Source organism: Periplaneta americana, chromosome 17, assembly GCF_040183065.1.
Source record: "Periplaneta americana isolate PAMFEO1 chromosome 17, P.americana_PAMFEO1_priV1, whole genome shotgun sequence".
In the NCBI taxonomy this organism is placed as follows: Eukaryota; Metazoa; Arthropoda; class Insecta; order Blattodea; family Blattidae; genus Periplaneta; species Periplaneta americana.
In genome coordinates this window covers 76,434,737-76,450,266 of record NC_091133.1, presented here as the reverse complement: position 1 = coordinate 76,450,266, position 15,530 = coordinate 76,434,737, and the positions used below count along the sequence as shown (strand labels likewise).

The window sequence follows — 15,530 nt, the reverse complement described above, 5'->3', positions numbered from 1 at the left end:
CAGTCAATGGCTGGCCGGTTCATTGTCGGTGATAGGTTATAAGAGTGGAGGAAAAAACTAGCATTCCTTGCTCGGATCTTCTCGTGAAATGCGGACTGTAGATGACGTTTCAATTACCATGTTTTACATATGGATGCTTAACACATATTTTTTTTTTTAATATCTCTAAATTGATTTTTGTGGTATTAAAATACTCATTTTATTATTCGTATACAAGGAAGTAAAAGAGTAGTAAGGAGAAAATGCAAAATATATTTAGTTCTCTCTCGCTTACTCAAATTTAATACAAATCTTATGTTTTTTAAATGGTCACAAATAAGTGTAAAATGTATATAAAATTAATCCAAAATTAGTCGTCCTACAAATTGACAAAATTTTTGAGCTTCCGATGAGACACAAAAATATGATTCTGGAAGCCTTAGCGCTTGGGAGCGGCGTCCTCCTTGTCTTCGGGCACCGGGCATTTACAAGGAGGGTCGAGGCTGACCGACGCTTCTATCACTCTGTAGAACGGGTGAGGCTCCAGCTTCTGCGGTCTACCCAGCAGCTCCTGGATCAGACGCAGGTAGCACTCCTCCTCCAGCAGTCCCGCCTTCCACTCTCGCTCTATCTCCTCCAGTTCTCGGGCCTTTGATAAGTAACAAAACAACACAAACATTATATTTCTCATGTACACCTAAATTAAGTCTCAAGCGGAACAGAGAGTTCAGAGTTCCTGTGTTTCCTTATGATTCTAACGTATCAAATCGTCTTTGGAACACAGTATCGATAATGGTAATGTACCTGGGAGTATTAAGGCCCAGCATGTTATAAGACCCACTACTTAGTTTTGCCATTAGTTATACCCTTCTGCAAAAGAGAGCAACAGCTCTTAAGACCTATTTCTTCTTGCATTCGAGTGAGGCATAAAGAAATTAGATTCTTGTTCTTGTTTGTAGCTGACTGGTGGCAACAAGTTATTTGTGATTATTTCTGCTTTCATTATAACATTTTGCAAAATTTAAGTTGATATTTAATCGTTTTACTGTGTGTTGTTAATATAATATTAAATGCAGGTTCTTGTGTAAATATTAAGAAGTTTGGGGCTACCGTGAAACTTTCGCTAATGAGGATATGAGCACTCCATAAATTAAAATTGGCGCGAAGTACCAGAGCAGGAAATAAGGCCCATGAAATAAATACGTGGAAACGCCCACAAGTTCATAGAAGTCCCTGAACTATAAAGTTCAAACTCTGAAGCACAATCTTTTTTGCAAGAAGTGAAACAAACGAAACACTGACAATTTCTAATGCAGAAAGAGCATTGGATGAGCCATCAACTTCAGATTTGTAAACATCCAGAGGACGCGGTTATGTTCTCTCCGCGAAGAGAATTGTTGTTTTTTTTTTTTTTTTAGATATACATGTGTGTGTCTCTTGTGAATGTTGGGTGCACGATGAATGTGTGGGTCTCACTGAGAAAAAAAACTGAAGACTTTGTATGCCAAAATTGTGTTCAATACTTATATTCTTTATTGTGGGCCTTATTATCTGTCACAGCAGGATATAAGGCCCAGTGACATGATGTTAATTTCATTGCTCACAGCATTTATGTGTCTGTTTGAATATTTCTTCGAAGTAAAATACACTCAGGGACAAAAAAAAACCGGACACTTCTATATTTGCTTGTATTTTGTTGCCAATTATTTCAAAATGAAACAAAACTCATTTAAACAAAATAATGTTTCATTTAGCGCCTTATACGACAACATTTGAAAAAAAAAATCTCTGATGAGAAAATTTACAAAAAATTACAAAAGGCGTATAAACATGGCATCGTTTGGTCTGTTTTTCCATTTTATGGTGGCTTAAACATTAAAAACTCTTTTTAGTAACGGGTATTAGCCCCTCTGGCTTGAATAACTGCATCCATACGTCTTGGCATGCTCTCAATTTGGTTAGCAATGTCTTCTTGAGGAATAAGTTCCCATTCTTCGCCAAGTGCTCGCCTCAACTCTTGTAACGATTCTGGTCTCGGTCGTCTATTCTTAACACGCCGTCCCAGCATGTCCCACACGTGTTCAATTGGGTGCATGTCTGGACTCCTTGCTGGCCATGGAAGAACATGGATTCCCACTTCTTGGAGATAATCTCCGACCGCATGGGCAATATGCGGCTGTGCATTATCATGCATTAAAACAAAATTATCGCCTACAAATTGGCCAAATGGCACAAAATGATCAGCCAAACATTCATTTATATACCTATCAGCTGTTAGTCTTCCATTTTCAACAAAACCCAACTCTGTACGAGCATCCGTACACACTCCTGCCCAAACCATCACTCCACCACCTCCATACGGCACATTTTCGGAAATGCAACACTGTGAAAATCGTTCTCCCCTCCTTCTCCAAACTCTTTCACGTCCATCAGGTGAGCACAGATTGAAACGGGACTCATCGGTGAACAGAACACAGCTCCACTGTCCATTTCTCCAATCCCTGTGATCATTTGCAAAACGCAGTCGTTCAACTCGATGCATCCTGAGAAGTCTGGGACCAGTTGCAGGTCTACTTGATATCAGTCCATTTGCTTTCAACCTCCTTCTAACTATTTTGGCCGAAATTGGGCGTCCATGCATGTTAACAAATTGCTGGGCTACACTAGCAGCTGGCAGGTTACGCTCCCTAAGAACTCTCAACACCATATACCTGTCTTCATTTGGATTTGTAGCTCTTGGACGACCCGAACCTGGTCTTCTAGTATATTCTAGGGTCTCTCTATACCGTTTTATGGCATCATGGGTTGTGCTTCTAGCCATATTCATAACATTTTCAATGTAACGTACACTGCGTCCATCATCGTAAAGGGCTACAGCTCGAGCCACATCTTCAGGTCGCATCTTGTTTTAAGACAAATGTTACAACCCACTTAAACTCAGAAAATGTAAAAATAAAGAAATAACGAATGATAACGATAATGAAGCACAAAGTGGTTGAGACAAAATTGTTATAGTTGAGACTCCGAAAGCAAAATTGGAATATTTGGTTCTAATGGCTTGTTTATAAAACAAAAAACAATCAACAATGTATACACGTCTCCATAACAACAGATGGCTACCATAATATTGCATGAGAAGATAATGTTTTGCAAAATACCAGCAAATATTAAAGTGTCCGGTTTTTTTTTTGTCCCTGAGTGTATTATAGGATAACTATAAAAGTATTCTATTCCATTATTTAAAAATTTCTAAACGTCTCCATTTCAAAGAAAGAACGTTTTATTCCTTAGATGGGCCTTATTACCCCCGGTTACCTTTCGTCTTATTACCTATTCTGTCAGACTTATTTTTATTTCCGTAATTCATAATTGTGTAATAAGTAACCCATTACGTTTATAACTTACGTAGCATAATTACATAACATTCATATTTTATTAGGTATGTATATTTTCGTTCCTTCTGTCTGAATTTGCAGATTAATACTTTTCGTTTTGAATTATTCGTTCTGAATTAGTCATAATTGAGAAATGTGATCCCAAAACTCATTCGGTCTATTTGGCCATTTTTATGATTTACACAATATGTTTGACACCTCTGTCATTATATTTTAAGCTTGTTTTCTTCCAAAACAACGCCATTCCTTGTCTAAAAGTTTGTGTTCTTGTGCATGTTACTTAAAAATTCGCTCAGTCCGTAGATCGGTGGATAAAAAACTAGCCCAGACCTTTCTTAAAAATAGACTGAACACGTTTCGGGATCGCACCCTTCAATTGAATTCGATATTGGTTTTTGGATATTTTACTGCTATTTTCAGAAAAATAGTATCGAAAGAAATATATTGAAAGCGGTAAGACGAATCGGATTGTAGTTAACCAAAGTATATTATTAGAAAGTATTTCTCAAGAAGAATAGTTGAATAATATATAATTTATTTCAAGAAATAGTCTGCCCAGGCATCCTGGGTTGCCAAAAACACAGAATAACACACATATAAGAATAGTAATGATTACAGTAAGATAGATGAGCCAAATTTAAATGTGAACTAGGAGCGTAAGTTTAAGAAATAATAAATTTGTACATATATTTGTAACAATCACACACTAACGAATAGAAAAGTGGGGGGGGGTATTATGATAGTCCGTATAAATGATTTTTCAGAATTGCCACAGACCCTTTAATGGTTGAAGTAATTATTTTTGGAATGATGTCATGGATTCCAAATGTTTTGATAGTGTTTACAGTTGATCGTGGGATGGTGCCCCTCGCTCCGATCATTAAACCATGTACTTCCCAGGTGCCTTCCATCTGATATTTTTCTCGAAAATACGGAATAGTAGGCTCATAAATTTGTTGTTTTTCTTTGTTGACCTCGGATGGTTGGGTCTGGCTCATCTCAAATCTAACAGTTGGGTCCAGTATAAAGCCTTTACTATTAGTCTTGTGTCTAGAGCCACGATGTCCGCTCTTCTAATTCCGCCGCCTTCAGACGCAACGCAGTGCACCTCTTCATGGACCTGGAAGGATTTGTTTCTAAGGGCTTGTGCTATTAGTTTTCGGATGTTATGATGGCGTGAATTTCTCAGGAGTTCTCCATGCTGACAGGATCCTAGGACGTGTGCTAAGGTTTCAATCTCGTTGCAGTATCTGCAACGGAAACCGTCCAAGGATCTCCCATGAAGACTTCTCACTGGTGCTACGTTAGCATTCATCTTAATTGCGTCCCGCCATTCAGAGGAAGATAGACCCTCCTTAGAAAAAATCCATTTATTTCCGGGAGTATATTCTTGAAATAAAATAACACCTTTTCCTTTATGTGGAAGCGCACACCATTTGTCGTACTCTTGTTTCCTAAGATTTTGTCGTAGTTTATGGACATTGATGTTACTTATATCCAGATCTTCAGGTGGAATTTTTAACTTCCTGGAACATACTTTCTTTTCTGCTGCTATGTTCCTTGTAGAAACGACAAGAGGATTCGAGGTTCTCAATAATGTGTTGCAAATATTGAGATGCTGTAAATATGCTTCCCATTGAGCTTTGAAAAGGCTGAGACCCTTATATTTACGTTCGGTGTACAACATCGCGTCGGGCGTGTCTCCTGGCAAACATAAAATTTCCTTCACCGAACTTTTAATTAACTTATCCACATCTTCGAGAAACCGATCAGAAAGCTGGTGAAGGGGAGCATTTTGAAGAGGATAAACAGGTATAGGCCAAATATACATATTTAAAACATTGAGTTTTTGTTCTGGTTTCAGAAGATAAGTAGATGTTAAAGCTTGGATCTTATTATTTAAATAAAATGGGGAATAATTATACATCAGGAGATACCAGTTTTGTTGAAATATCGAGATTTCATTCATTTTAATTGATTTTGAAAGTATGTATTAAATATTTCATTCTAATATTAAAGGTTTCGCCAACTGTGTGATTGAATATTATTTTATTTAGTATAGGTAACATTGCTCATTATTGAACTTCCGCGACACCAATCGCTGTTTTAAGTATCAACACTATCCTTTCGATATTATGGGAGTATCGAATGTAGACTTCAGTATCGATACCAAGTAGGGAAGACTCGGCTAATTCCGCAATATTAAATAGTAAATCTATCATATTTTTATCAAAATGTTTATTAAAAATTATTATCAAGGTATGTAGACATGGACGAAACCTTTCATTTCCAAATGAGATAAAAAGACCTAATAAAATGCAAATATATTTACTTGTACATACATTACAGTTGAAAAAGAATAACTCGGGTAATTCTGCAACATTGCGGATAAATCCGCAATAGGATTTGGCTAATTCCGCAATCGTAAATAATTATGAAATGCATTATGAAAGTAACATAAAAGGAACAATTCATATGTAACAATGCTCACTTTCTTCGCAGCTGTATAACAAAACACGAAAAACAACCATCTTTCGATGTTTCACTGTATTGCCGACAGAGGTGTCGACCAATATCCTTGACTTTTTTCTATAGCACTGCAGAGGACATGCCTCCTGTTGACAGCCTATCAAAACTTACGTTCACGCTATTGTAAAGCCACAGTAAAATCATATATATATATATATATATATATATATATATACTACTGCAGAATTACCCGTACTGCAGAATTATCCGAGTTTCCCCTATTGCTTAAAATTCAGTATCATAATGTCCTTAGGATCAACTAATTCATGGTTATTTCTATCAAGGTGGTGCTATGAAATAATATCTCAACAGAAAGCATGAGACAAATGAATCCTGCCGTTCAAATTGTTTAAGTTAACTTAGGACTATATGATACCTAAGAAAGTAATTATATTACAGATATCATGGAGAAGTTGTGGGACGTTTCTTTCATATTGTAAGCCTTCATAGATTTATTCAGAAACAAAATAATGACGATGGAGGTAGTAGAGCAATGGTGGGAAATTATTGAAGTTATTCACAAACTAGAACAGTATATAAAAGAAGTAGGCCTACTGAGCAATAGTGGAACTTTCTTTTCAGATTATAGAGATTACTGAGAAATCGAGACATGATGATACACGTCCGAATTCTTTCTAAATTTTCTGAAATCCTGACTGAAGTTTGAAACATCATTTTACTACTTTGTCGATGAATAGTAGTAAAAGCTTCCGAGGAAAGAGAATTCATTATATTAACGCACCTTGACTTGCTTGCTATATTCGATCTGGTCCTTCAGGTCCTGTGCATACTTCTTCTGGAGCAGTTTGATCTGCCTGTCGTGCTCAGCAGTCAGTCTGGCGTTCTGCTGCCGCACCATCTCCTGTAGTTTGAATTCCTCCTCTTCTGCGCGTCGTAGCTTTTCTTCTTGCGCCGCGTTGTACTCCACTTGCTCCTTGCGGCCTTGCAACACGTCCTAAAACAAACATAGTTTTACAATGTTGGTCCAGGAAGAGAGCGTGATCGCTCGTTTTTTCAGGAAAAGAGGTTAGTTACATGGGGTTTGCGTGTGAGGGATTCGGATAGCTTCATGGGTCAGTGCGTTGTACGGAAATGACGGACGAAAGTCCTTTATGCATACAGAGTGATTCACGAGGAAAGGTAAAAAATTTAGGGTGTGAATTCTGAAGTCATTGTGAGTCAAAAAGTTCATATGTACTGTATATGGGTCCCTTCATCCTATCACATCATCGGGGTAATGTAACTCCGCTTTCCAGGCGCTCCAACCTCAGAAGTGGGTTACAACTAAGCCACGGCCAGGAGAGAAGACCAGAAATGTCGAAAAGACAACCTGGTGGCAGTGGATAAAAAAATGTATATGGGTCCGTTTTCGAACGGTTACGGAGTTATGGATCTTTGATTTCACAAAAACTTATAAGATTTCATTGTACTAACTCGCATTTAGAGACAGATAACGAACAAATTTAAAGTTTATATTCACGTATGCATACATATCTAATATTCTAGATATCGGGGTCGATGTTTTCGCACTTTTTCAAAGGTACCTCCTTCTGCTTCAACGCACTGTTGCACTCGGGTGTGAATCGCATTCGTCGCTCGAGAGAGTTGCTCGTGGCTGTTCTTTAGGCGGCGTGCAGCATCCAAAATACGGTAGATTAGCTCCTCTCTCGTTTCCACTTTTCTTTGCTATACCAAGTCTTTCATTCAATCCCATAAATACTCTTCGATATGGTACCCTTCTGTTCGGAAAGCGTCGTTCAATTTCAGCGACAGCACGCGAGGAATTTCCATCGCACAAACCATAAACATACTCAATATCGGCGTATTTTGTAGTCGAAAATTTATAAGGCATCTTGAAAAACACAACTTAACACTTCCGATAACTGTACCTGTATAACTACTGCCCTGTAGGTAGCTGACTGAACTGCTGTGAACTGCTAAGTGATAGTGTATTTGTGTTATGTGCTGGTTCTGGGTCATTACATCAGACAAGGGCAGGCGATTGGATATTTGTAATGCCCCACCACCCGGTTTGTGAGATGAACTTCTCTTATTTACATACATCGCAGATTCCAATGTTACGTTATTCATTGCGATCGGTGGCCTTGTCTCACGTCTCACATCATCAGCATATGGTAACATCTGATTCATATTAGGGCGAGACGTTTGACCAAAAAAATGCATCTAGCTCCGCCATCGTTCATATGAACTTTTTCACTCAAAATGGCCTAAGATATCGTATCCTAAATGTTTTACATTTCCTCGTGAATCGCCCTCTATAATCCCCTGGAGGTAGAGATGTGATGAATAGGAAACCTCAAGGTTGGTTCTCCAATTCGGAAGGTAAGCTACTATATGACTCAAGCAGATCTATAACGGTAACAGATAACTTAGATCATCCCAATACACTAGCTAGACTCCTCATAGGTGGCCCCGGCTGTCATGAACCCCGTTGATTTTTAGCAAGGGTCACCATAAGATATCCCTCGCTTAACACCGGGAACGTACACTTATATGTTAGCAGTTGTCTCCCATTAAACAACTTCGTCTCGTACCGTAACACAATCGTCAAAGTTTTACAAAGAATCAGTGAATTGTAAATCTCCACTCGGCATCACTTGAGCTCGTACAGCTTACCCTGAAATCATTTTATATAACATGAAATTATATGAATTAAAGCCAAGTTGTCACCGGCGTGAGTCACGTGGTAGGCGTGCTTGTCTATTTATCCAGTGCTGACCTGTGGCTTTGGTTCGATTCCCGATTGGACCGATTATATAGTTGGGATTATTATGTTAATGGGCACACAAATTATTGATATGAAATATTTGTAAATATTAATACTTAAAAAGCTATAATAGTCAAATGTGTTTTACGGGTTTTCTTTTACGTGGACCCCAAGGCAAAGATTATGAACAACCGTATAATTATTTCTTAACGAAAACTTTCTTTTTGAATATTCAGTTTAATTTTCTTCAAAATTACTATATTCTTGTGAACTGAATTGGACATTTTAGTGCGTTATGTCCTTATAAGTGTATTATTTTGAACTAACACCGCCAGAATGGAGGAAGGTCAGCTTAAGGTAATAGCCAAATATTAATTACACAAGTTTTTCCCCTGATGGAATGCAAATCTCCGCAGTTCTACCGGGTATTAAATTCGGATCAGACGACTTTGTACTCGACTGCGCGTGCTATTTCTTGAATTAGAACAGATACCGTCAACTGGGGTAACATTGGCCCATTAAGGCTAACTTTGGCCCAACAGAAAATATAAGTTTGAATTTTTATATCTCCCAGAAAAAGTGGTTTATGTAAGTAGTTTCAATTGTACTGTGTAGATGGCAGCTCCAGTCGGTAAAAACAATTAATAAAGAAGTTTCAAAAGTTAACACTAGGCAGCAGCACTGTTTCATGTGGCTCAGCTGTTTTTTGGTGAAAAATATATTCTGGAAACTTTTGAATGGTTGAACGGTATTTTGACAGGTAAAAATCAGGTAAGTACTAAGGAATATTATAAATATGTCTGGTAAAGTAATTTAAGTTTTAAAGTTTATATATTTTTTGCCGTATTGATTGTACATTTTTAAAATGGGAAAGGTGTAAGTTTTGGTATACGAATGGGGCAAAATTGGCCCACAGCACCATGGCTTGAATTATACTTTCTCACAATTATATCACATAATTTTAGCAAAGATATGTTTTTTTCGACACATCTGTAGAAGACAATGCTGGGACTTTTGTCAGGGACTTAGAACAAAATCTGAAAGAAGGAGAATTTGTCATTGTGGAATATGATGGTCAACAGTATCCTGGCGTCGTGAAGAAGTTGCCATCAGGTGAAGAAGAAGGTCCAACTGTTGATTGCATGACAAAGTCAATTAAAGGTTGGAAATGGCCAGCCAAGAAAGACATGTTGGTGTACAAATCGAGTGATGTAAAGACAAAAATTAATCCGCCAAAAATGTGTGGGAAGAGGGGAATATTTTCCATTCCAGAGCTTATGTAAATGTATTATAAGGTGTTCTGTAGTCTTAATTATATTGAAGTTTGTTCTATTGCAGGATGTAAGATAAAATAAAATAATTTTCATTGCAACCTTAAAATTATGTTTTATTAATAAAAATGCATTATTATTATTATTATTAAAAAAGTCATGTGAGTGTCATTGCAATGCATTATGTCATATCAGTTGGGTAAACCAGCAGTTGTTTTGGGGTATCATTGGCCCAAAATTATCCTTAGTATAGCTTACTATGCTAGTTCGGAAGTTGGGCCAAAGTTACCCCATGTCAAGGTAACATTGACCCAATATTTTAAAAATATGTAAACTTTGATAAAACTAAACCAAAATGTTTAATTGCTTCAGGATCCATTATTGTTTCATGTAGAACCCCTTATAAAAATATTCATTAAGATAAAGGAGCAAACTCTTAAATTACAGACGTTTACTTTTAGAATGGTAAAATATTTGGGCCAATGTTACCCCAATTGACGGTATGTTAAAATCCGGATACAATAACAAATACTGACCAGTGTACAAAAACGTGCAAACAACCTCAAGAGCATACATTTAAATGACAATTACGTACTCATTGTTGCAAAAGAATATATATTTTCTTCTTTATGAAATGAAAATTAGAATCTAAGATTGTGCTTCTGTGGTAAATAGAGTAATAGCTTCGAAAATAGTTAGCTAGCGAATGCGTGAATAAAATTTTATCTGTTTTTAGCTGCAGTGGTATTTAGTGCTGATGTTGTTAAGTATAGTATATATCAGACCGGGTCAAGATCATAATTGTGTGTCATTAAAGTTCATAATGTCATCACATGCATTTCACAATTAATATTCGATACGGGCAACTTAATTGAATGTTTCATATGCACAAATTGCAAGTGATTTTATGACGTCATTTATGAAATTCATGGATCTGATCACCTCATGGTCGTTTTGGAATTTATAATTAGTTAAATACTGAAAATGGAATTAGTATCATTAAATGTTCACGGGAGCTATGGGCGGGCAGATTATTATCTGAACAAGCCGTGCAAATTTGCAGTGCTTGCGTCCATTTGCTACTGATGGAATATCGCTCAAAATCTATACGCTGCTGCTGTCACTATAGTATTGCATTAGAGACGTGAAGCAGGTTACAACATGTGAAGGTAATCCAGTCAGACAGGCAAGAAATAGTCAAACGAATGGCTAGATAAACAGGTGAAAACTGTTTAAACAGAACTGAAATACATACATACAAACAGGTGGAGAGACAGACAGAGAAGGAAGCAGGAACTGACAAACAGCAACAAAGACTCTGATCACAAGGCAGACAACGGTAGATATAGAAACGAGAGTCAGACAGACACATAGGCAGATAGACAACAAGCTAGGCAAATAGCAATCAGTCAGATTAACATATTTCCAGATAAATATATACATCCCGCAGCAATGGACGTGGAAAACAGACCTTACAACATAAGAAGAGTGTGGAAGAATTAAATGTAGAGCAGTTGTGCAGTTTATTTACTGAAGACAGACAGACTAGATTAATACAAATAGGATAAAATAATAATATATTTAAGGGGAGATTGTACTTCCATATCTTAGTGTTAAATTTCTCAATTGTGGGTGCACTTTTCTCAGAACTTATAAAAGACACAAATATATAAAAATAGAACATATGTAACATACCTTTGTGTATACAACCGGTTAAACAAATGTAAAATTCCACTGAGCGGTTGCCAAAAAAATTTCATTAATAAAATTTTTTGCATTAAGAATTACTACAAATTATTTTTTTATTTTTGTTGAAGAAGAAATAATCTTATTTTTTTAAGCTACTGTATAATATTCCATGATATTGTATATTAATTTCAACCTTCTGAGTACAATACTTTCTGAGAAAAGTGTACCAATGTCACAAAAATAAGAAAAATGCAAAAAATGGTGCCAAAGTTTCCATATCATGCAATGTTAAATTTCTCAATTTTAGGAGCATTTTTCTCAGAAGCGATAAAAGATAAAAGTGTAGGAAAAATAGGACATATGTAACATACTTTTATGTATAGAATCGACTAAATAAATTTAAAATTCCACTGAGCGGTTGGGAAAAAAATATTTTCATTGATAACAGTTTTTGAATTAAGAATTACTACAAATTATTTTTTATTTTTGCTGAAGATAGAAATAACCTTATTTTTTAACCTACTGTATAAAATGCCATCACATTGATATTGTATATTAATTTCAGCCTTCTGGGTACAATACATTCTGAGAAAAGTGCACCAATTTCACACAAATAAGAAAGAGCAGGAAATGGTGTCAAAGTTTCCATATCATGCAATGTTAAATTTCTCAATTTTAGGAGAATTTTTCTCAGAAGTGATAAAAGATAAAAGTGTAGGAAAAATAGGGCATATGTAACATACTTTTATGTATAGAACTGGTTAAATAAATTTAAAATTCCACTGAGCCGTTGACAAAAAAAAATGTTTCATTGATAACATTTTTTGCATTAAGAATTACTACAAATAATTTTTTATTTTTGCTGAAGATAGAAATAATCTTAATTTTTTAACCTTCTGTATAAAATGCCATCACGTTGATATTGTATATTAATTTAAACCTTCTGGGTACAATACTTTCTGAGAAAATTGCACCATAGTTACAAAAATAATAAAATGCAGAAAAATGGTGTCAAAGTTTCCATATCATGCAATGTTAAATTCCTCAATTTTGGGAGCACTTTTTTCAGACGTGATAAAAGATACAAATGTAGGCTAAATAAATTTAAAATTCGACTGAGTAGTTGGCAAAAAGTTTTTTTTTTATTGATGACATGTTTTGCATTAAGAATTACTACAAATTACTTTTTTATTTTTGCTGAAGATAAAAATAATCTTAATTTTTTAAGCTACTGTATAAAATGCCATGTATTGATTTCAACCTTCTGGGTACAATACTTTCTGAGAAAAGTGCACCAATATCACAAAAATAAGAAAATGCAGAAAAATGGTGTCAAAGTTTCCATTTCATGCAATATTAAATCCTCAATTTTGGGACTATTTTTCTCAGAACTGATAAAAATACAAATATAGGAAAATAGGGCATATGTAACATACTTTCATGTATAGAATCGAATAAATATGGTAAAGGTTGATAATATTGTGATACGAGTAATATTATGAGAGTTCTTTTTAAGAATTTATTACAATTTTACTGAGGGAGAGAAGAACCGGTTTTGTGAGTAAACTTGTCCACGAACATTCCCTTAATACGTTGACGCAAAAAAAGATTTTCCTCTAGCTCAGTAAAATTGTAATAAATTCTCAAAAATACTATCACAGTATTACTCATATCACAATATTACCAACCTTCACTCTAAATTTAAAATTCCACTGAGCGGTTGGGAAAAAAATTGTTCATTGATAACATTTTTTGCATTAAGAATTACTACAATATTTTTGCTGAAGATAGGGCTAAAAGCTGACAATTAGAATAAATAAAATATTATTATCATTTTACACATATTAAACTACCGAAAAACGATAAAAACCAAAATTACGTTTTTGTCAAAATTCGGTGTACAGATTCCCCTTAAGAAAAAACTGAGTATATATACTCCCGACTGCGAGTGTTTGGCCACACAGAGGTAAATTCCTTAATTTGTATTTCTGTTTTGTGTATGTAATAGTTTCTTAATGTATCTTTTTAATATAAATAAATAAATTGTTCTTGTTAAATAGGCCTACTCCGAGAACCTGACTGACAATCAAAAACATAAAAGATAAAGTGAAACAAAGTGTCTAAAACTTTCTCTCTTATAATTCCTTACAAAAAATAACGGTCACCAGCAATTAATATAACTATGATATTTAGCAAAATGCTGCAGCTGCCCAATATGACATGTACTTAGCGTGCGCTGTATGAAATAAATAGGATAGGTATATTTATAATAATATTTAATAAATTTGAGGATCGAACGAGAAGTAAGAATCATTCATATTTTGTCTTTCCCTGTTATGAAATTTATTATACGAAGACCTCCGTTATTTAAGCATTGAATATTTGCACAGTATAGTGTATGATCAGGAATTTGTGGAACAAAAAAAAATTCATTGTTTCCCATGTCACACACAATCGGTCGAGAGACTACGAGCATGAAGTCGCCTGATAATCTCTAGATCGCATTGGTGTTCAGAGTTATTACTGTGATTAAGTAGGTATTTTATAATGTGACAGTAATATTTTATTGAAATAGACGATATTTTCACAACTCTAGTTACATGCAACGTGCATTTTGGATATAAATCACAGCTCTATTGATAACTGTGCAGAGATTGTGCATGAGTTACAAGCAGAGCATTCGTGACTTACGCATTGCGCCGTAGCCACTTGCAACGTGCATTTAACTTGTACTTGTGTTTGTGCAGCACACACACGGACAGGTCGTAAATCTGAATAGACTGCGAAGCTACATAAATATTAAAGTTGGTTTTCTTAATTAGAGTGCGACATGTGAAAGTTCACTTACATCTTTGAGTTTCTGCCGGGCCGCCTTGAGTTTCATGGCCCTCTCCTTCCTCTGCGTCTCGACTTTATCCCTTTCCTGTTGCAGCATTTTCTCCAGCTCGGCTTCCTCTTGAGCCCTCCTCCTGCGCAGTTCTGCCAAGTTGTCTCGGTACAGCTGTGACTCTCGCTTCAGTGTTTCCTACAACCACGGAATTACTTAAAAGTGCTTCCATCCACCATTCTTTCTAGCCCACAACTCACTTCCAGATGAACATATAACATAAAACATACCAGCTGTTTCAAAAGCAGGTTCTGGCTAGAATTATTATTCTCATGTCAGAGTTGGAATTTTTTTGCATTAAGCGCAATATTGAAATCTGTGTGCACAAGGAAACAAAACTTAAAATATACAAAACAATTATTAGAAGTATTCTCTGTTAGGTTCCGTAACAAGCTGTTTTTTACGGTGATGGGTTGTTAGCCCTTCGCCCAACCCCCAAGCTGGAGGACCACCCCTTATCGGCTGTCCACGACTGCTTATTCAATATATTCGCAGCTACCCTCCATATCTGGAGGCCGTCTCCTCTATCCGCAACCTGAGGACGCGCCATAACATAAAATCCAGACGGTTGAGATGGGCAGGACATGTAGCACGTATGGGCGAATCCAGAAATGCATATAGAGTGTTACTTGCGAGGCCGGAGGGAAAAATACCTTTGGGGAGGCCGAGACGTAGGTGGGAAGATAATATTAAAATGGATTTGAGGGAGGTGGGATATGATGGTAGAGTCTGGATTAATGTTGCTCAGGATAGGGACCAATGGTGGGCCTATGTGAGGGCGGCAATGAACCTCCCGGTTCCTTAAAAGCCAGTAAGTAAGTAAGTATTCTCTGTTATGCAAGCGAAACGTGGACATTATCTAAGGAGACAGACCATGCTAGTCGCAGTCGTTACACAGTCCTCACACAACCAACATCTAAAGAAGGCACGTCTACATTAAGTAAGTTTATATAGATATTTGTATGCTGATTTGAATAATTAACAAAAAACTCGATTTATGCATTCACTCAACCAAATTACAATTTAAAATTTGTTACCAGTATATCGCACGC

At 36.1% G+C, this 15,530-nt stretch overlaps 1 protein-coding gene across 2 annotated transcripts in view; it reads right to left on the bottom strand.

Moving 5' to 3' along the window:
• Positions 1–249: 249 nt before the first annotated feature.
• Positions 250–15,530, bottom strand: part of LOC138693424 (cilia- and flagella-associated protein 53-like) — a 76,121-nt gene continuing 60,840 nt past the window's right edge. The window contains exons 8-10 of one of the 2 annotated variants that reach the window (XM_069817372.1): positions 14,440–14,616; positions 6,646–6,858; positions 250–628 (exon numbers count right to left, since the gene is read on the bottom strand). In XM_069817372.1, coding sequence (XP_069673473.1) covers positions 419–628; positions 6,646–6,858; positions 14,440–14,616 — 600 coding nt within the window. In that variant the 3' untranslated portion in view covers positions 250–418. The remainder of the gene's footprint in view (positions 629–6,645; positions 6,859–14,439; positions 14,617–15,530) is intronic. The other variant, XM_069817373.1, reaches the window with a different exon arrangement.